The sequence below is a fragment of the Kogia breviceps genome, chromosome 7 (assembly GCF_026419965.1).
Source record: "Kogia breviceps isolate mKogBre1 chromosome 7, mKogBre1 haplotype 1, whole genome shotgun sequence".
NCBI lineage: Eukaryota > Metazoa > Chordata > Mammalia > Artiodactyla > Physeteridae > Kogia > Kogia breviceps.
The window spans coordinates 73,509,977-73,530,428 of record NC_081316.1 but is presented as its reverse complement, the minus strand read 5'-3'; the positions used below and the strand labels follow the sequence as shown (position 1 = coordinate 73,530,428).

General features: G+C 44.4%; 1 protein-coding gene across 6 annotated transcripts in view; it reads left to right on the top strand.

The window, feature by feature from the left end:
• TEAD1 (TEA domain transcription factor 1) overlaps positions 1-20,452 on the top strand; it is a 263,768-nt gene that overhangs the window by 67,367 nt on the left and 175,949 nt on the right. For all 6 annotated transcript variants that reach the window (XM_067038588.1, XM_067038587.1, XM_067038586.1 and 3 more), the window contains one exon: positions 18,146-18,401. In XM_067038588.1, the coding sequence (XP_066894689.1) occupies positions 18,146-18,401 (256 nt within the window). The remainder of the gene's footprint in view (positions 1-18,145; positions 18,402-20,452) is intronic.

Genomic DNA, 20,452 nt, shown 5'->3' with positions numbered 1-20,452 from the left:
TCCTCATGTCCCATACACACACACCTGGTACAGAGCCAGCATACAGTAGGCAATTTGTTTTCATGTGTCATAGATCAGGGGTTGGAATGGACCTTCCCTGACATTCTTCTGCCTACTCTAGTCCCCTGCACAGCATCCCTGCTCAACTGTTCCTTGATTACCTCCAGGTTCAGTGTCTCACAAAGCCAGACCTTGGGCTCAAGGTGAGATAGATCTGGGTTTGAATTTCTGTTTGACCAGTGGATAAAAGACTTACTGTTTCTAAACCTTATTTTCTTCATTATCTGAATAATGGATATTGTAATATTACATCTCTACCTAATATAGATGTGATGAGGATTAGAAGAAATAATAAAAATCAAGTCTAGATCCCCGTTCCTCACACACAGTAGTGTTGAATAAATGTTAGTTGTGAATATTATCTCCACTTAGTACTACAAGGCATTTCCTTAAACTTTTGCCATTACATCTGATTTTATGAATCAAAAGTATTTTTCATATCCTTTAATTATAATTTTGCTGAATTGGCAAAGAAGCTGCAGCACCCACAGTGACTTGGAGTTTGGAGTATATTCTTCCATCATGGAGGTGTTGGATAGGCATTGTCTTTGAGCTGATTCCAGCTTGGGCCATGATCCCAGCTGCTGGACTGGACAGTGCTGTAATGCATCCAGGTTGACCCCTTCTTGGTTTTCAAAGTCTGATTTTACAGACCCCTTGTTTGTCTTTCTTCCCTTTCCTGGCTGGTGTTCCTGCCCTGACACCCCCAGTAGAGGACGGACAAAAACATTTAGAGGAAACGAAAGTCTCTTCCACTTATTAGTTACCTGTTCTCTTCCACAGAAAATAGCGTAGTAAAGGGAGGGCTAAGGTAGAGGTCATGCTTCCAAGTGCATTGTCATATGCCCAGCCCTAAGTGTTGCTTTGGCCTTATAGAATGAGCCAGTACCAGGGTGGTCAGGGCATAAGGTAGGCTGTGCTTGACTCTTCTTATTTCTAGACTTCAGCATTTCAGTATTCTTGCTTTAGCTTGCTGAGACTGTCATTGACGATCTGAGAGCCCCTCAAAGTCTCATGTGATTTAAGCAGGTAGCTTTTACCCTCGGGAAACCAATGTCACTGGTGTTCGTACTAGGTCCACGACTCTTAGGATTGTGATGTTCGTCTTTGTCTAACCCAGCTCACTGTGCTCTGTAGAGAATAACTTGGTGGGAACTGCCCCCCACCCCAGCCGGCATCTCAGGAAGTTCTTCCCATTAAGTGTCCATTTCAATTTTAAAAATAAAATACTAGGGAATTTAATGAATTTCAGAAACAGCGCTGATGTGTTGGTGATTAAGATTTTAAGCAGTGGTCTCTGAGGAGCTGGTTGGAGGGGAGGATTAACAAAATTTAAAAAGCAAGTCCTGGGTTATAGGTTATGTGCAGAGAGGGGTGATGTTTAAGGTATTTTAACAGACAGTGTGGACATGGACCCAGTGGAAGACACTGGAGGCCCCCAGGTGTGCCAGGCACTTACATGTACTTACTTGTTGGATACTGAGAAGATTGGGGGCACTGGAAGAGGGGTGGGAGCTAAGAGGGACAGGCATTCAGTGGACTTGGGCCACTGACTCTTTCCAGTTCGTATGGAAGTATTTCAGTATTTGAAACAAGCAGTGTGGCTGTACAAGTGAGGCACTGATGGGGGGCTGGCAGCGTGAGGGGGTGGGAGCAGCATCTGAATCACCTTTGACAGGTGTTCAGAGGTGTTAGATCCATTTCTTGCTTGCCTTCCTTTATCTCAGTGCTTAGGGGACCGTTGTGGTGCTGGCCCTGTTGGCCTCTTGGTAGGCACTTGGAACGTGTCACATTAGACTTTAGGGTTCCCTGTTTGGAAAGCACTGAGACACATTGCTTTAATTAGAAAACACTACAAGTGGCAGGCACCGTCCCTGTCTTCATGGGGTTCCCAGTCTTCACCAGTGGCTTCAAGTTTTTCCTGCCCCTGGACTCTAGGAATTTGTCCGTAGGAAATCATTACAAGGATGTTTGCCATACAGTGAAAAGCTGGGCAATATCTAAATGTCCAGCCATGGGGAAATAGTCAAATAATGGTATATCCATGACATGGATATACTGTACCTCTTAAAATTCATGAATACAAAGGATATATCAGGACTCAGGAAAATGCTGAATGTAAAATGTTAGGTGGACAATAGGGAATAATAATAATGTTACTAGTACAAGGATGTACATACATCAAAATGTATTGTTAGCACTGACTATTGTTTGGTGGAGGGCTGTGGGTAAAGTTAATTTTCTCCTGTGTATGTTTCTGAATGTTCCACTTTTTTGGTCATCTGTGGGTATTAACTTTATAATTAGAAGTGTTCCATAAATATTGTATTTCTTAAATCCAGTTTAGAGTTTAAAAAGTTATTTGTATAATCAGCGACCGAGTATACTGAATTTAAACTTGGAGAAACACTTTTGGAGGTTGTGTTTATCGCCTGTAAAGGAAGCTGCTGACTTGGTGGAATAAAAATAAGAGCCTAGGTCAGCCTCTCGATGCGGGGGCCCCAGCTCCCCTGGCTTCCAAACTGCAAGGGTTCCAAGAGGCCCTAATGCGCTTGTTGAAAGGCTCTCCTTGGCTTCTTATTAATGTCCCTCGCTGAGCCGAGCTCTACTCTGCTGGCTAACCTTGTCAGAAGGTTACCCGTGGCTCTCCAGGTCTCAGCTAATTTTAAACCCAGTGTGCCGGCCAGTGCATTGGCGTGGCATTGCGCTGCGGGGAAACGAACACTCCCTGGAAGACACGGCTGGGGAAAGATGAGCCGAGTCCCTGGGTTTTTCTCCTCCTCCTGTAAGTGACCAGGCACGCTGAACAAGCAGAGAGAGCTGGGATAATAATGAGAGCTTTTATGGTAAAAATCAGGATTATTAAAGCTCTTTTAGCAGTGGCAATCAATGCTGGTTGATAATTGCACGGTGTGATGTGTCCTGCATGAGCTGTGTGAATTCTGACTGCACGAGCAGGAGCGAGCTGGATGAGGTCCTCTCTTCCCGGAACTGGACCCTGACTGTTTTTAAAGCAGAATGAAACTGCCTCTCATTTCACTATTTATCTGTTGTTCTTCTAAATTTGTAGAGCTCAAACTCTGCTGGTAGTACATTCCTTTTCTGAAGTTTTTACTGATTTGATTGGGAGACAGCTAGTATTTCTTAAAAGCTAAAAAATAAAACACACAGAATCTGCCTGTCTCCATGTCTATTAGCTGTTGTTGGCTGCCACTAAGATTGTCATTTTAAGTACCTCCTTTTTTAAACATTTGCAATAGATGGAGTCCTGTTTAGATTACTACTGTGCCATATAATGCTTGTAAACCTGATATTTTAACATGAAACCTAAATCAATAACTGCAAAATAACATGACATTGGGGAACCTTTCTCCATCAAAATTAACTTAAAAACAACCAACCAACCAGAGAATCCCCCTCCCCCCCCCCCTTTTTTTTAAAGTCTTCTTTCTCTTTTGACACCTTCAGGCTGGGAATCTAAGGTGCCTATTAGAGTTAGCCTTCTTCCCCTGCCAGGGCATTCACAGCGTCTCTCACATGTAAGAGATTACAATGGGAAATTTCACCCACCTGGTTCACTGCTTGGTCTGGGGTTTACCTGCCCAGCTGGAAGAAGGGTATCTTTCCTAATAGCTGGGTCTCTCTACTCTCTTATAAAACAGTTGCGAGAAGCCAATTAAAAAGGCATAGTGTGTGGAGTAAACCAAGATGAAAGCACAATGGATGGAGATTCAATAACCTGCTAACTCCCTGTAGTGATTGAAGTTAACTTTGTTTGAAGTACCCAGGCTGGGTCAGACCACATCAAGCCAGCAGTGTTCCTGCAAGAGGATAGCACAGGAGTGAACTGTAATTTTATTTTAGGGAAAAAAAAATACATAAATGCTTTTTATTGGCTTTTTCTGTTTTGAAGGTCTGTCCGTCCTTCACTAGGCCTAATTAGCTCTGTCATGTTTGGATTTAATTTTGAGAAAATTAAAGCTGAGTAATATCAGGAATTTGTTGAATGGGAATACTTGTTGAAATCTTCATTGACCCAAATCTGACTTTTATAAATAGTATTAAATAAGCAAACTTAAAAAAACAAACAAACCCATCCCCCTCTTCCCTTAAAATTATGTTTTTAAAAGCACATTCAACATACTTAAGTATAATTTATAAGCTACTCTGGATTGGATGCTAAATGAATGAGTTATTACAGGGGCTGTAGTGGTGATGTTAGGAGTATACTTATGAATTTAAAGTACATTTTGTAAAACCCAGTTCCTCTTCGACACAGACTCAAATGTCTGCTTTTCTTCTCCTGGTTTTCTCTTTCTCACCTTTCCCCTCCTGCACTTGGCCTGCACGCCTGCCTGGTGTAGGCCCGCTGTTATTTTTGTGGTAACCTGACACTTTGGCCAGCAATTGCAGCCCCCAGGTCCCTGGGGGGTGAACTTGCTGTGAGCTGAAAAGGCAGGCTCCCGATCTGATCTCCCAGGTGGAGCAGCTGCTGCAGCAGGGCTGGGGGGTGCCACAGGCTGGGGAGGAGGGGTGTGTGTCACCAGTTCAGCCCTCGGACTGTGGCTTGTCAGGCAACAGGCCCTACCTTGAGGTGGGGGGCCAGTAGAGGCCAGCTAGTCAGGGGTTTGGGAGACTGGAGGAAGGTTTTAAGCTACTGCGTTTTTTCCAGTTCATTCTGTGGGTCTGGTCTAGAGTATGCCTGAGGCTGTCTTTGTGATTCCTTAGGCAAGGATGAGTTTCTTAATAGTCACGAAGATTGTATTAATATTTTATGTTAAACTAAAGCGAACAATTTTATCAAGCTGGGGTAGGGATGAGGTACAGAAATGAATGGGACAGAGCCCCTGTCTTCTGAAAATCTGCAGTATAGCAGGAATGACAGATATATAAGCAGTAAGTATTAATTATAGCTGTGTACGTTCATTCAGCAATTATTTGAGGACCTTCAGTGTGTCAGGCACAGTTCTAAGACGTGTGCACACATACCCACTTATCTGTAAGCATACAGATTAAGTAATGTATATAATGGCTGCCGAGGATTGAGACACCTATACTTACATGGATTATCTCGTTTAATCTTTCAACAGGTATGTAATGTTAATTCTCATTTTGCTTTGTACCTGTACGCGCATGCACACACACACAACACCCTGAGACACAGCTAACAAGTGGAGAACTCAAAATTAAAACCTCTGGGATTGGGGCTTCCCTGGTGGTGCAGTGGTTGGGAATCCACCTGCCAATGCAGGGTACACGGGTTCGAACCCTGGTCTGGGAAGATCTCACAACTAAGCCTGTGAGCCACAGCTACTGAAGCCCATGCGCCTAGAGCCTGTGCTCAGCAACAAGAGAAGCCCCTGCTCACCGCAACTAGAGAAAGCCCGTGTGCAGCAACAAAGACCCAATGCAGCCCAAAATAAATAAATAAAATCCTCTGGGATTCTAAAATCTTATGTACTCTTTATATACACGTATTTTAAACTGTTTGGCCATATAGACTCTCCAGATGCACAGTGTCCTCCCTGGAATTGTAGGGGTGCCCACAAAGGAAAGCAAACATTTTTGGAGTTCCAACAATTCATCTGATAGTGAGAGACGTTAAACATAGGAGTGCCAAGGGACTTACTGATCAGCTGGAAAACAGTATCTTAAGAGAAATTACAGTGAAGTGTACCAAGTATGGTGTCGGAAGTTTGCTTGAGGTGCTATGAGGACATGGAAGTGACTTCTCCTAGTGGAGGAATCTGCCAAGGCTTTCCAGAGGAGAGGTTGGTGGCTTTGGTCTTGAAAGGACCAGTAGACATTCATTAGATGGAATTGCTGGTGAGAGAAGCAGCTGGGCAGAGGGGCCCAGGTGGCTGAGGGGGTGAAGTAGGCAGCCTGCTGTGTCTGGGCACCTTGGAGTGGTCTCTGGCTGGAATGTGGGGGACTGCACAGGTGCCTGAGAAGCAGGCTGGGGGCAGGTGGTCAAGGCCATGGGTGCCCTGTTATGCAGTTAGGTCCTGGAGGGTGTGGGCCTCTGCTGAAAGATTTAAAGTGAGCATAGGATAAAAGTCATGTGTGCATTTTGCGAAAACTCTGGCTGAAGAAGAGCACAGGAGAAGCTGACTAAAAATACATGAGCTGGGGATTCTGATTCAGTACTTCTGGCATCAGGGCTGAGATCTGTATTTTTAAGAAGCCATGTATGTACTTCCAGGGTCGGGAACCTGGCAGAACTAGGTTGTTGATAGTGGTGGTGTTTAGGGACATAGGGGACAGCCCAGCTCAGAGAGGTGTGAAGAGGTCCTGCCTGTGAGACGGTAGCAAAGTTAGTGGGGGTGGAGAGGAGTGGAGGGGACGCAGTTGAGAGATGAGGGGCCGAGTAGACGTTCTTGGTAATGAGTTGCGTGAGAAGGGATGGGAGAAGCCTGAGATGATGGCCCTCCTTTGGGTGCTGATTCAGCGAGGTTCTCTGAGGAACAGGATCCCTCAGAGGGAGCTGAGGGATTGGGTTCTCTCACCCAGGGCCTGGAAAATCCTTTTTGGATTTTCTTGGGTGCTTTTAGAGACAGATCCTTAATATAGAAAAGTGACTTTGAAGGTGTCAGTGCCCGGTATGCCAGGTCTGTGTGTCTGTGAGGGTTTGGGTTGGTTTGCTTTGTCTTTGGGCCTTTTAGCCTCTCAAGTCTCACCCTGTAAGTAAAGTCCTCATGAGTCGTTTGGACTGAGCAGGCATCCACACCGTGAATGTCCGAGAGGGGGAGGGCTTTAGCGGCAGTTCACAGGTGTAATTGGAAATGGTGTAATTGTAATTGGAAATGCATTTTGATTAGAGAGAGGAGTTCCTTGTTCCTCTACCAGGGTTAGCGGAATCTGCAGGAGGAGGAGATCCTGGAAGGAAATACAAATCTCTCCCCTTTATTATTATTTTTTTTCTACAGAGACTCCTCCTTTGTGCGTGTGCGCGCACTGGGGAGGTGTAGAAATATTGATTGAATCAAGCTGTGGCCTTTTGCCTTTTTTGCTTGATACAACTGCCTCATCTGCTGGGGTGGGGAGTATTGGGAATGAGGAGGGAGGAGTCTGGTGGTGGGTGTCATGGCCAGAGTCAGCATTCCTTCAGAGCACCTTGGGCCTTGCAGAAGTGAAGCAGATGTTTCGCCTGATTTCAGAATTGGGTGCCTCAGCTTTTCTGTCCATGCCTCTCTTTGCCTGGGTTTCTTGCCCCACTACATGCCCTGACGCACTTACGGACTGCTTAGAGCTGGTGTTGTGCACACAGTAGGTGCTCAAGTAATATTTGTTAATTTGAATGACTGGTGTATTGTCTAAGGGGGAACAATACTTATTCTGCCTCAGCCAGTTTCCTGCCAAGATTCTTTCTCCTGCTGAAGTTGCACTGGGTATAGAACAAGGACCAGTTTTCCATTTGGAGGGCAGGGATGGGGGCGAGAGTGAGGCTTTAATTGGCCCCTGAATTTGCATCCCTCTCAGTGTAAGACCAGTTTTGCAGCTGCTCCATCCCTGTATCATCATTAAATGGCAGATGTGTTTCTCATTGGAGGGGTGGGGACTCAGTTGTATCAGTGACGCTGGGAACGGGTAGACATTTGTGAACAAGCAGTGTCATACATTTTTGGTTTGTTGATACACTTACTCACATTGCCATTTGCACGTTGGCCATGTGCACACATGTGTCACTGTGTAAGCATAGCAGTCTAGTCCCCACGTTGGGTTCAGGATGACCGTGCTATCAGTGAGGGACCAGGGAAATACGTGGAACCCTCCACGACCAAGTCTGAGAGCATTTATTGGAAGAGCTGAGTGACTGGGCACCAAGCAGAGTGAATCCTGTGGTTCTAGGCTGTTTAAACAAGCACACCTGTATAAACGGTCATTGTCTTTTCGTGCATTAAAAGGCCTTTATAAATTTGGAACATTTAAGGGATGAGCCACATTGTAACACTTGAATTTATCTAGAGAACTCTTTTGGTCTTGGACCACACTGAAAATGCTTTTGATTAAACAACTTGGATTCCAAATTTATAAAATTGCCGGTTCCTCATCCTTTATCCCCCCAAATACACACATACACTAACACGCACACCCCCCTTTAGGAGTTGCTTGCATACTCCTGATATTGCTGGCGTTTTCTTGTTGCCTTTGAATGAAACAACCCAGACTTTTGGTTGCTGTATGTGTGGCCCCTTGTGGTCTGGCTCAGTTTACCTTTTGTTTTTTTTCTTTGTCTTTTCTTCACCACATTCCCTCCACAGATACCCATCTCTGCACAGGCCTCCCAGAGCTTTCTCATAATTGGCCCCGTAAGTCCTACTCAGACTTCAAGACCAGCCTAAGCATCACCTCCCATGAGGCCCTTGTTGACCTGAGAGACAGAATCAGCTCCTATTTCTGTGCTCCAACAGCACTTTGTTCATTCCTCTTTTGACATATTATATTAATGCACTTGTTCATTCATTTATCTACCCGTGTGTTCATTATTTTAGGCACCCTTTGGGTCATTATTTTTGGGGAGTATTGACTGTGTGCCAGACCTTCATTAAATGCCGAGGACAGGAAAATGACTAAAGGCATGGACCTAAGCCTTAAAGATCTCACAAACCCACAGGGTTGACAGCCACAGAGACAGATCATTCCTGTGCAGTGAGAGGGTTCGGGTTCATTTGTCCTGGGGAGCGAAGGTGCTTTCTACAGGAACATGGCGGGAGTGGCTTCCCAGCGAGTGGCTTGAAGTCTTGAAGGATAATTAACCTACTTCTCTGTCTCCCTGCTGGAAGGGTGCTCCTTGAGGGCAGGGAGGGGAGCATGTTTATTTCCTCTCTCTAGTGCCTGGCACATGGGTGGGGAGACATGGGGTGGGGGGTTTCAATAAATCTTTTATCATATTGAATTGCAACAGATAATAAAAATAAAACAAATCATTTCCCCTTCGCGATTCTGCCCTGTCCTCTTTCAGAATGAATTTAAGGCAGCTTACAAGGCTGTAAAAGAGCACAAATTAAAAAGCAGGGAAAGAAGGAAGAAAAACAAGAGGATTAAGGTAGGGAGCTAAAAAAGTGGGTTTCGGAAACTTGCCGACCATATAACCACCATGCTTTCTCTGAGGGGCCTGCCAGTGGGGCTTAGTGCTCTTTGGCAGCGAGTGAGGAAGCCTAGTCGGGTGAACGCGAGGTGAAAAACACGTGGTGTTTTGTTGGTTATCGAACTTTCCATTGGGACCTGTGTAAAGAGCAATCTGTGTAATGTGATGAAGGACATACTCAACTTCTTGGAGTACATCCAGTGACTAATTCATGAGATGTTTCTGGGTATGCTGATGGTATCACGTAAAAGCATAATTCAATAAAAGCAGTTTATCCAGAGCTCCTGGAATACACTTTCTCTAAGATAACTGTGGAATCACTATGGGACTGGAACAGATAGTTCTACCTGCTGTTCTGTCTGTCCTTCTTTTATCCAGTGTCCTAATGCTACATGCCACTGCCCTCGGTCCTAGAGGTCAACAGGCTCTGTTTCTGCTCCCAAGGAGTTTTATGATCATGTGTTGGGACTCAGAAAATACTCATGTATGATATGGGATCAGTATCTCTATGATCAGATGCATTAGAAATGGGTATTTAAAGTAAGATGGGCCAGACCAACACTCACAAAAATGTAAACATATGATTTGTGATGGTTGAGAGGATGGAAAGGAACAAAATTTGTCGTTGTGCATTGTGTTCTTGGTTACCCTAAGTTGGCAGGAAAGAGGAGTTTTTTCCTTCTGGGCATGTTGGAGCCTAAATTTTGGATTCTCTGATGCAGTGATGATGCTAGTCACATAGATTCATTGGGTCTTTAGAGAGCATTTCAATGCCACTGTACCCAGTTGAAGACCCTGAGCAGAGCTTGGACCTCACAGTTCAGCACTTTCAAATGCTATCTTTTTCCATTTTTCCTTGTCAATTGGCTTATGACCCAAGCAGAAGTCAGCTCTGGATTTACCTGTTGCTGCTTTCACCCAGCATGCTGTGTAATAATCCAGGGTAGATGGAGGTGTGGCCAGAATGGGGGAAGCATCCTAAATCGTAGAAACTGGAGAAGGCATTCCAGGACCGTTTCTCTGTGTAGAGTGGAGAGGGCCACTCCTAATGCAGCAGAATTAGGATTCCACATCGGCCAAAGGAGCTGCATCCGGGCAGGTCAGCTGCTGGGACTTGGAGTCAGTCCAGAGCCAACATATCATTAAGTTGGCCAGCAATGAGCTGTGTAACATTGAGTGAGTCTCCACCAGCTTTGGTAAGAAGGATGACACCCCAGGCATTACCTACAGACTTGCCACCTAGGGAACAGCACCTTGATTGCATGAGGCCCATTTGTTTGGCATTCCTTCTGGCCTGGGGCTGAGATGGACTCTTTTGAAATGCTTGTCTTAGGGTCTGACCAAACAGCAGCATATGTCTTTATCTGATGTGTTGGTAGCTTTTAAAATATGAACTGTCAGGATGTCCCTGGTGGTCCAGTAGTTAAGACTCCGTGCATCTACTCTAAGACGCACAGGTTCGATCCCTGGTTGGGGAACTAAGATCCTACGTGCCGCATGGTGTGGCCAAAAATAAAAAATAAAAAAGTAAAACTGGGGCTTCCCTGGTGGTACGGTGGTTAGGAATCCATCTGCCAGCGCAGGGGACATGGGTTCAAGCCCTGGTCTGGGAGGATCCCACATGCTGCGGAGCAACTAAGCCCATGTGCCACAACTACTGAGCCTGCGCTCTAGAGCCTGTGAGCCACAACTGTGAGCCTGAGTGCCACAACTACTGAAGCCCGCGTGCCTAGAGCCCGTGCTCCGCAACAAGAGAAGCCACCGCAATGAGAAGCCCCGCACACTGCAACGAAGAGTGGGCCCCGCTCGCCACAACTGGGGAGAGCCTGCATGCAACAACGAAGACAACCAAAAATAAAGAAATTTTAAAAAAGTAAAATAAAATATGAACTGTCTACTTTTGATTTTTAATTTGTACTCATTGTTATTTAAAATGCTGAGGCATCATGATAGTCTGATGGTGAATCTCACCACCTAAGAAAGTAACATTACCCATGACTTAGTGACTAAGGAGTGTTCTTTTCCTGGTATTTGTTTTCTTTGTTTAAGCATTAGGATTGGTGAGTCTACTTGAAATGTGTGTTCACTCTACAGACCTTTTGGAATGGAGGGGTTAGTTTGGGGGGTTTTCTTTGACTGTTATTCCTGGGAAAGGGCTTAGGAATTTTCCTTTTGAAATGCTACTTACTGCTAACTCTTGTGGCATTTTGTTCTTTTTTCCCCTCTTAGAGCATTAAAGGAGCTTCTATTTATGGCTTTGAAACGCGTTTCCCAAGGTTAAACAACCCACCTTCCAGGGATCCATGACTTGGGCGACAGGTCATGTCATCCAGCTTATGTTCCTCTTACAGGTGCACTGTCTTGATAGCAAGTCTTCTCTTGGAATGGGCAGATGGCATAGATTGCCTAGATCTGAGTGTATGGCCTTGTCTTTTTGAAGGAGCCTACTGATGAAGGAGAGCAGTGATTAAGCTTGCCTGGTGGTGGTGAAGAGGAAAGGAAGAGACAGGAATTTCTGTTCTTAATGGCTAACACATTCATTAAGGGGATGGGGAAGGTGATTCCCTCAAAGGCTGGTAATACAGCACCGCATAGCATGAAATCAATCAGAGCCTTTCTCGAGCTGTCACCTGGGCAAGTACTTGGAGCTGATGGAGTGGAGAATTAATCAGGGAATCTCAGGAGGGTAATACTAAGACCTCTGATGGGGTGCTCAGCATCGGGGTCTTGGTGAAGAGGTATTGGCTTGTTGATGGATCCTGTTGATATAGAAGTGATTTTAGAAAATGAGAAGCAGTAATTATCTGCTTCTTCCTGCTGAAATTAGAGGGAACCTATTGGCAATTGGAGTGTATGACACTAAGGCTCACTGGCTGATAACTGACTACACGGCAGACGGTCCGTCTCTCTGGAGACTGCCTTCAAAACCAGGCTGCCGATCCTCACCTGTATTTCTCAGGCCACTTGTTAGCAAGTTTGGCTAGTGTCTGAAATGGTAGGAAAATAACATCTCCCCCCATTTACATATGCAAAAGCAGTGAACCGTCATTAGTGTCTGACATTCATCCCAAGTACCCAGGGAGGTGAGTCAGTATCATAACTATTCATTAGGAATTAATTAGACTGTGCTTCATGGTGTCAGTTGTGGACAGAGCTGAGAATTCAGCACTGCCTACATTCTCTCCCTTTGGAATCCAGCCTCCAGCTCACTGTCTAGTGAGGATGTAGTTTGAGTCCGGTATTCCCATGGAATGGGAATTCTATCTGGAGCAGTGACTATTAAGCATATATGACTTCGGTCAACTTATTTAGGCCTCTGGACCTCATAAGATAGGAATAATACCCAGTGCGGGCAGTGCAGTTACTAAATACGATCCTGTAGGTCATCAGTCCCCAACCTTTTCAGCATCAGGGACCGGTTTCATGGAAGACAGTTTCTCCACGGACCAGGGTGGGTGGTGGGGAGGGGGGCGGTGATGGTTCAGGTGGTAAAATGCGAGTGATGGGGAGCTGCAGATGAAGCTTTGCTCTCTCCCGCCGCTCACCTCCTGCTGTGTGGCCCAGTTCCTAACAGGCTGTGGACTGGTACTGGTATGCGGCCCGGGGGTTGGAGACCCCTGTCCTAGAAGACCCAAACCATATTTGTCCCTTTAACACAAACAGCTCTTGGTTGTCTGTAATCGTGATTAATAAATAAGAAGTTGAATCAGACAGCTAACTCTTGGTTATCCAAACTGTGCTTGACATAAGTCTGTCCTCTTACATCTTCCTGATTTGCTGATTTCCTTTGGGGCTCTTATTATTCATTAGAACCTTGGCCAGAGTCAGGGTGAGGAATGGGAAAGGAGCTGAAACTCTGAGCCTTCTCATGGAAAGCTTAGGTGATAAGTTCAGTCATGTTATTCTCAAAGAATGTTCACATCATTTGGTTGTTGGTTCATTTTTTCTTTCTTTGAATATTTATTATGCCAAGTACTGTGCTAGCACAGGGGATACCTATGGTGACTGTAGTAGCCCTTGCCCTCAAGGACATTGGGATGTGGATGGGGGGAGTGATAACAAACCAACTTAATCTAAGATCTCTTATAGGTAGTCTTTGGAAACACAGACGATGGATGATGAAGTTGGTTTCCTTCAGTGTTAACGGTGGAAACTGAGGCACATGGCGGATACTGTGTGGTCCAGGGTTACTTGGGTAGAGGCAGAGTCCTAACTTCCAGTCTACCTCTTTTCTTGTTGCCTCACAGAGTATGAAGATATTGGCTAAAATAAGCTTTATGGATTTTTTTTTTTTTTTAGATCCTCACGTTCAGTGACATTTCCCTAATCATGAGGGTTAGTTAAAACTAATCCCTTTATTTAAGAGCTCTTATATCACCAGTAAGTGGGTGAGATGCTTACATTATGAGAGACCCACAGGAATTAAGATGAAGGGAGCAGCGATTCCTGTGTCCTTTGTCATACCCCTTGTGCATACGTCCCTTGGATAGAGTTGGTGTCAGAAGCACCTGCATTGACCATCTAACCTCCTTCTTCCCCTAGACTTTTAAATCAAAATATGTACTGGTTGAATACTATATATATGTATGTGTGTGTTGTGTGTGTGTATATACACACACGTATATATGTATAATGTTCATCATATAAGGTTTTATTCCAATATGCTCATGTTACCTGTCTTGAAATGTAAGTGGGTAATCCTGAAAGAATGATTCATTTAGGGAGTGTGGCTATTAGCAGGAATGTTTGGGTCACTGGTAACATTTCTTTTTGGAGTTTATTCCAGTGTGGCTGGGAAGTTTCAGGAAAAAAGGAGGTTTTAGAAAAGTGTTAATGATGGAAACTGAGGCACATGGGGGTACATGATATACAATACATTTTCAACCAACAACATTTTCCCTTCTCGCTTTTGTTTCAGGCATTCATTTATTTAGATTTAGGGTTATTCCCCTCAATGAAACTTCCCAGAAGAATATGAAAACTATTGATTGTGTGCATTATAAGTGCAGGCATTTGTTACCATTTTAAATTTACCACTTAGGCATCTGAAGACCTTAAGGAAGAGGATCCTTTAAACTTATTTCCCAAAGGGAACCATTAGGGAAGCTCCTTCATTTCTTTACCATCCCATTATCAGTAGGTGTTTGAGCATCACAAGGTCTATACCACTGTCTAGAGATGATGGACTTGAAAACGTCATCCGTTCATGGTTTTTCAGATGATAGAGCACCTTCATTCATTATCTCACTAAATCTTTATGGAAACTCCATGGGGTAGAGTCCCTTCACTACTTAATGATTTTTCTGTACTGGGATTGCATTTAATTTATTATTTTCATTTTATAAATTAAAACCTGAGCCTCTAGAGATTACCTAATTTAGTCTGGGCTGCGTGGCTAATGGGTGAGACAGGTTTGGAATCCAGATCAGTTTGAATCTTAATACCATACCCGCCGCCACCCCCGCCCCACAATACTATGTTCTTCATTTACTGAGGTGAGTGAAAGTTGGCTCCCTTGCTCAAAAGATGTATGAGGGGGTGAGGACATCAACTCTGCAGGAACAGGTATTCTATGCGTATATCACTTGATTAGATCTTATTGTTGGTAATAAGCAGGTGCTTGTTATTGTACATTCAGAAGCCAGGTAGATTGGGTGGTAGTTAACTAATTCCACACATTTTTAGGATGTTCCTAATGTGTGGCTGATTCTCTCGGAGCCACTAGTTACAAGGATGGTTTCCAGGATGAGGTGGATTTTGAGCTGGGCTGGAAGGGAACTGAGGGATGGAATTTGGTATCCAGTACGGGGAGCTTCTCTCAGCCAGTCCTAGTCTTGTGATTGGAAACTCTGCCCATACAGGGCCTCATCTTACAATTGGGTTGTAAAACCAAGGGCCTGTAGAAGTCTGTGGATTATGTATCTGGTAGCTTCTGGGGCTGTGTCCTGGCCTTTGTCCAGAGTAGGTAATTCCATCCTGCTGAGCTCCAGTTCACCAAATGCAAGAGCCTGGGCATGGAGTTCTTCTTCCCTTTGCAATAAATGAATAAAAACGTGAGCATTTAGAGCAGTGCCTGTGCTTCCTAAGTGGATGGATCAATTGATGCTAGTTAATATTGCATTCCCCAACAACCAAGGAGTTGTGACCCTTAGCTTTAGAGGTAACTTGAAGGGGTTGTCTGCAAGACTCTGCTGCCTGTCTTATAAGGCCATCTACCACTTGTTGAGCTAACAGGAAATTTTTCCTTATGTTGAGCCATAATCTTCTTTGGAACTTCTACAAAACAGGTCTAGCACCCTCTCTGTGTTACACCTTCAGAAGTTGTTTGGTGTCTGAGGACATTCAGCTTGGCAGTTATGATTCAGAAAGATCTTACCAGTTTTGAGCCACTGGCTAAGGCTAAAAATAATGGAATTTAATAAAATAGATATAAATTCCTGATTTTAGCTCCTAACCCAATTGATCAAGAGTTGGGATTCAGGAACAGCACTTGGAGGGTGGGAGCTTAGAAGTTTTATGGATCCTAAGTCCACCTCTGAGTGTCATTTATTGAAGGTTGTGGACAAACTGGGCTGGGCAAGAGGGATGATGTGAATTGTGTCTAGTCTGGAACACGGTCAGGAGACTGGGGGCTGCTCTGGTCATACTTAAATGGGTGTCTTGGGGGAGATTTGCTTCCCCAAGGCATGGATAGACTTCAAGGCTGAATGGTTAGAAGTTAACCAGGAGATGGGTTTTAGCCTAATAGATGGAATAATTTCAACATGTTAGTACAAAGGAGGTGATACTGGGAAGGTAGTGGGTTCTTTGTTATTGTTATTGGTGATGTTCATGCATAGACTGAATGATCAGTTAATGAGATATGTCAGAGGGGTCCTCAGCTATTGAATTAGGGGAGTTGTGTTTTGGTCTGGAGACTCTGAGGCTTTCAATTATATGGTAAATTTTTTTTAGTCAAATAAAGTTCCCCTGGTCCCCTGGATTCCATCCCTCTACCATAGTGGTTGAATGCTGGACACAGTTTAATCTTAAAATGTGGCTCTCTGGAGTGAAGTCTTACCGCTGTGAGCCGCCTGGAGCTGAGGAATTGGCCTGTGTTTTTGTATGTGTCTGGTTTTGTTTGTTTTGTTTTGTTTAGTTTTGGGGTAAGGTGGAGAGGGAGAAGGTGAACGGCTAGTCACTACTCAAAGAGTTCACACGTATTCTAATAATTTCTCTAATAAACCTCTTTGGAGCTAGACTCTAGGGTAGCGTGCAGTTCAGCTTGGATTTTATAAGACTTAGATCCCAACCAAGAAAAAAAATGTAATAATTTGAGAATTCAAAGGCCCACACTGCAGGCATTGTAGAGTTCATCTGGGGGTCAGTCACAAAACCCTTTCTTGTGGCATAATTTATATCTTTAACATTTGGCAGTTTTTAAAGTCCTGTGTCAGTGTACATGTGTTGGTAAGAAGTAGTAAATATTTTGCTGACAAGTTCTTTGAAAGATGGATCAGTGGCAGCGTTCAAAGGTAGATAACCTGAGGGTTTCCTTTATCCAGGTGCTGCCAAATCTAAAAAGCTGTCAGGATACGGAGCCAAAAGCACCCGTTGGTTATACCATTTATTGTGTAATGTTCCTGTGCCTCAGACTTTCTGCACCTGGGATCTGTAGATATACGCAGTGGGGGAAGGCAGGGGAAAAGGGGTTCAGTTGGGAGAGAGAAGGAAAGGGCTGGCTCTCAAAGGTGCTGGCTCTCAGAGGTGACTGCCCTGGGATACAGAGCAGTGCCTGGTACCTAGTAGGGCTGCCCGCCTCTGCTTCCCTCCTGGCTGCCTCTGTTGTAATGTTGCATGGACTTGAGGCGACGGAAGGGGGTGGAATGGTGGTCGCACTAAGCTCTCCCTACTCAGGCCCTGCGCCTCCCCTCTTCCGATCAATCCCCAGGAGGAATTCTTATCCCCTTTTTGGGGAAGGCTTTGAATGAATGATCTGATGCCTTTTCAACAAAGGCATATTGATATGTTAGTGTGCAGACAGCAGGGGGTACTGGATTAGATCATTTTCACATTGGTGTTTGTGCCAGTTTGACATTTGTTTGGAATGCTTATCCCTTTATGACCATAGGTTACATGCATAATTTAAGGGGAATAAATCTTTGAGAAAGATTTCTTTGGGTTCTGTAATCTTCAGTGCTACAGAAAAATAAGTGAAAGCCTCCCCCACAGTTTTCCTGTGATCAGGAATTCCAAGGAGGCTACCAGATGAAGTGCCTCATGTGGGTGTGAAACATTTCTGCAGATGTGCTGGCCACTTGTAGTTGTTGCAGGGAAGGCAGGAATTGGGGACAACTTGGTTCCAGCTTCAGGGCTACAATCTAGAAGCTGAGAGTGGCAAAGTGACCTGACTTGTACAGTGTAAAAAGCCCTGCGGATAAATGCTGTAGAATAGCAGGTCCAGGTCTGCTGGCATTGCTGTTTGTAGAATGAGTATTTTTGATAAAATAATCTCCCTTCTTCTGTCTGCCATTCTGCCGCCATCTTGCATCTTGGCGATCCCAGTGACAAATTCTGGGATGGTTTGACATTTTAGAGTTATCGTGCTAGTTGCCACAGTGAGGTAGACGCCTTTTGTTTTACTTTATTTTCTTTTAAACAACTTGTTCTGCTCTGGAGATTTGATTATCATGGAGCAAAGTGCTCCTGGTAGATAGTAGGTACTTAGCAAATTTTGCATGATTCATTGTGAACTTGCAATTCAGAGTGAGTACTATTCTAAGATGAAAATTTCCCGTCATCTGTGAAGATTATCCAGCTTCTGCCTGCTGTTTTATTTCTGTTCCTAACGTGATACATAGGAACAAAAGACACTTGGATCTCAAAATTCCATATTCTCTCCTAGGAGTTATTCTCCAAGCAAAGCTGGTGACTGAAAAGTATGCAGTAGAACCAGCAAGAGCAGTATGTTGATGGCTACTGTGTCCTTATCATACTATCTTTTGATTTCTCTCTTAGGTTTATTTTCTTGAAAAGGCTCCAGGCTTCGGCTTGGAAAATCCAACCGCCAAAATTGAGCCCAGCAGCTGGAGCGGCAGTGAGAGCCCTGCCGAGAACATGGAAAGGATGAGTGACTCTGCAGATAAGCCCATTGACAATGATGCAGAAGGGGTCTGGAGCCCCGACATTGAGCAAAGCTTTCAGGAAGCCTTGGCTATCTATCCACCATGTGGGAGGAGGAAAATCATCTTATCAGATGAAGGCAAGATGTATGGTAAGTGATTTGAAATGCTGCAGCCTGCTTTTGTGGTAAGGGGTCAACGTAGCTAGCCTTCTACTGAGATCCATTCCTTGTATTGGGTTGAATGATCTTTATACAATTTTAGTTGGCCATCCAAGGGACTGAATCTCAACTGAAGAGGAGAGTCAGTAAAGGACCACTGGGAAATCATTCCCTGGAGTTTCTTCTTCTTCTTCTTCATATCAAAAGCTCGAGGACCAGAGAGGAACAGAGGTAGTTGCAGTGGCATATGCAGACTCCAAACGTGGGGACTAATTCTTCTGAATGCACACCCCATCAAAAGGAAGTGCTGCTGCTTAGTTCCAGATAACTGACTGGAGCTCTGTAGAAATGGGGCCTAGTGCTGCCAAATCTAGCAAGATAGATGTTTATATATGAAATGTACTCATTTTTAAAAGCCAGCATTTTTTTTTTTTTTTTTTTTTAAACACAACCCTGTATAGGCCATATAAAACATGCCCAGGGACTTGATCAGACCTTTGAACCACCAGTTTGCTGCATTGTTGCCAATTTGCAGTTGAATGGCCAGACGAAGCACTGACCCCCCAGGCTACTCTGACCAGTCTCCCTTTCCACATGGGGACCCCTCACAGTACATTCAAAACTCCAAGAGCACCCAAGGGGATGCGACCAGTCGACCAGATGTCTGGGGATGCCAAAGGTGGCAGCAAGCACCCATCCACTAGTCTGGGGCTTGCACACTGGGTTTGGACCTTCCCTGTACCTGCTGTAAAGGCTTCCAGCTGCTGACCTGTACTTTCTTCCTGCTTACCTTTTGGGAAGCAGATGGCAGGTGGTTGCATATACATTCTGCTTGTCTAATTGGGCACGTTAAGTTGACAGTTTGCACTGTGGCTGAGTCTAAAGAGATGCAAACAAATAACCTAAACTCAAAGAGAACTGGCTCAGCAGCCTACTGGAGGTCGTTAACTTATCATGGGAGTGATTTATTTCTAAATAATTTGAAAGCTTTTCCATAATAGGGTGTTGTACCTTTAATACCACACCTCCTCTATCAGGAGTCGTAGGAGGCTGCAGCTCAAACTAGCACCCACTGCTGAGGAGAAAGCAGATGGTGGTGCAGCTGCCACCAGCTGTGCCCCCCACCCTGCCCTACCCCTCTCCAGTTTGGATGATGTAATGGAAACAAGGGAAATTTTGCTTTCTGCAGCATTAGAGGCTCTCTCTCTTGGCCAGTCGGTGTCTCACACACAGGAGAGAAAGGGAACGTAAACCTTCAGTATTTGTTTTATGTTCTCATGTGATCCTTTGTAGCCAAAGAAGCTTCTTCGTGTCTGGTGAAATGGACTCAGGATGAAACATCTCAGCTGCTGTGGGTAGAAAGTTTCAGGGCCTTCGATTTTCTGTGTGCTTCTATCTTTCCTGGGCTACCCTTCCTCAGCCTGGCTATTTGCTTTCAGGGTCTTGTTTTCATACCTAAAAATACAACTTCCCCATTTTAAAGGCAGAGAAAAGCACTTTAATCTTTGATCCTTCTTTGAAGCTGATTTTATTAGGAGTAGTGAAGGTGGCTTTGGGCCATTCTACCTTGTACCAACACCCATTTGTTTACCCAGAAATTGTTTTAATCTAAAATACTGGCTTAGTGTTGGACATGCTGGTTGGGAAGAACTACTGCCTTTCATTTCTCACTGGGAATACTGGGAAAGGAGCTGTCCCTTTAGGAAGCAGGTTTTTGGGCTAGGAATAAACATAACTGAAAGCCAGAGTTATTCTTTTCAACTCCAGTTTTGTTTTGTTTTTTTCCATTGATTTTACTTTTTAGGTGGCAGCCATGGTAGATTGAACTAATTTTTTTGTGAAAATTATTTGTGAAAGAACTCTTGTTGGTAATTGAGGGTCAAAGGCAGCAGACTAGGAAAAAGAATTGTGAGAAGCTTTGGATTTGAGCCGTCTACCCACAGTGAACTTGAACAATCCTACCCTTGGTCTGTGTCTGAGTTTTCTCCCCTGTACAAAATGAGGGTAAAGTAGATGATATCCGTGGTCCCTGGGACGTGTAT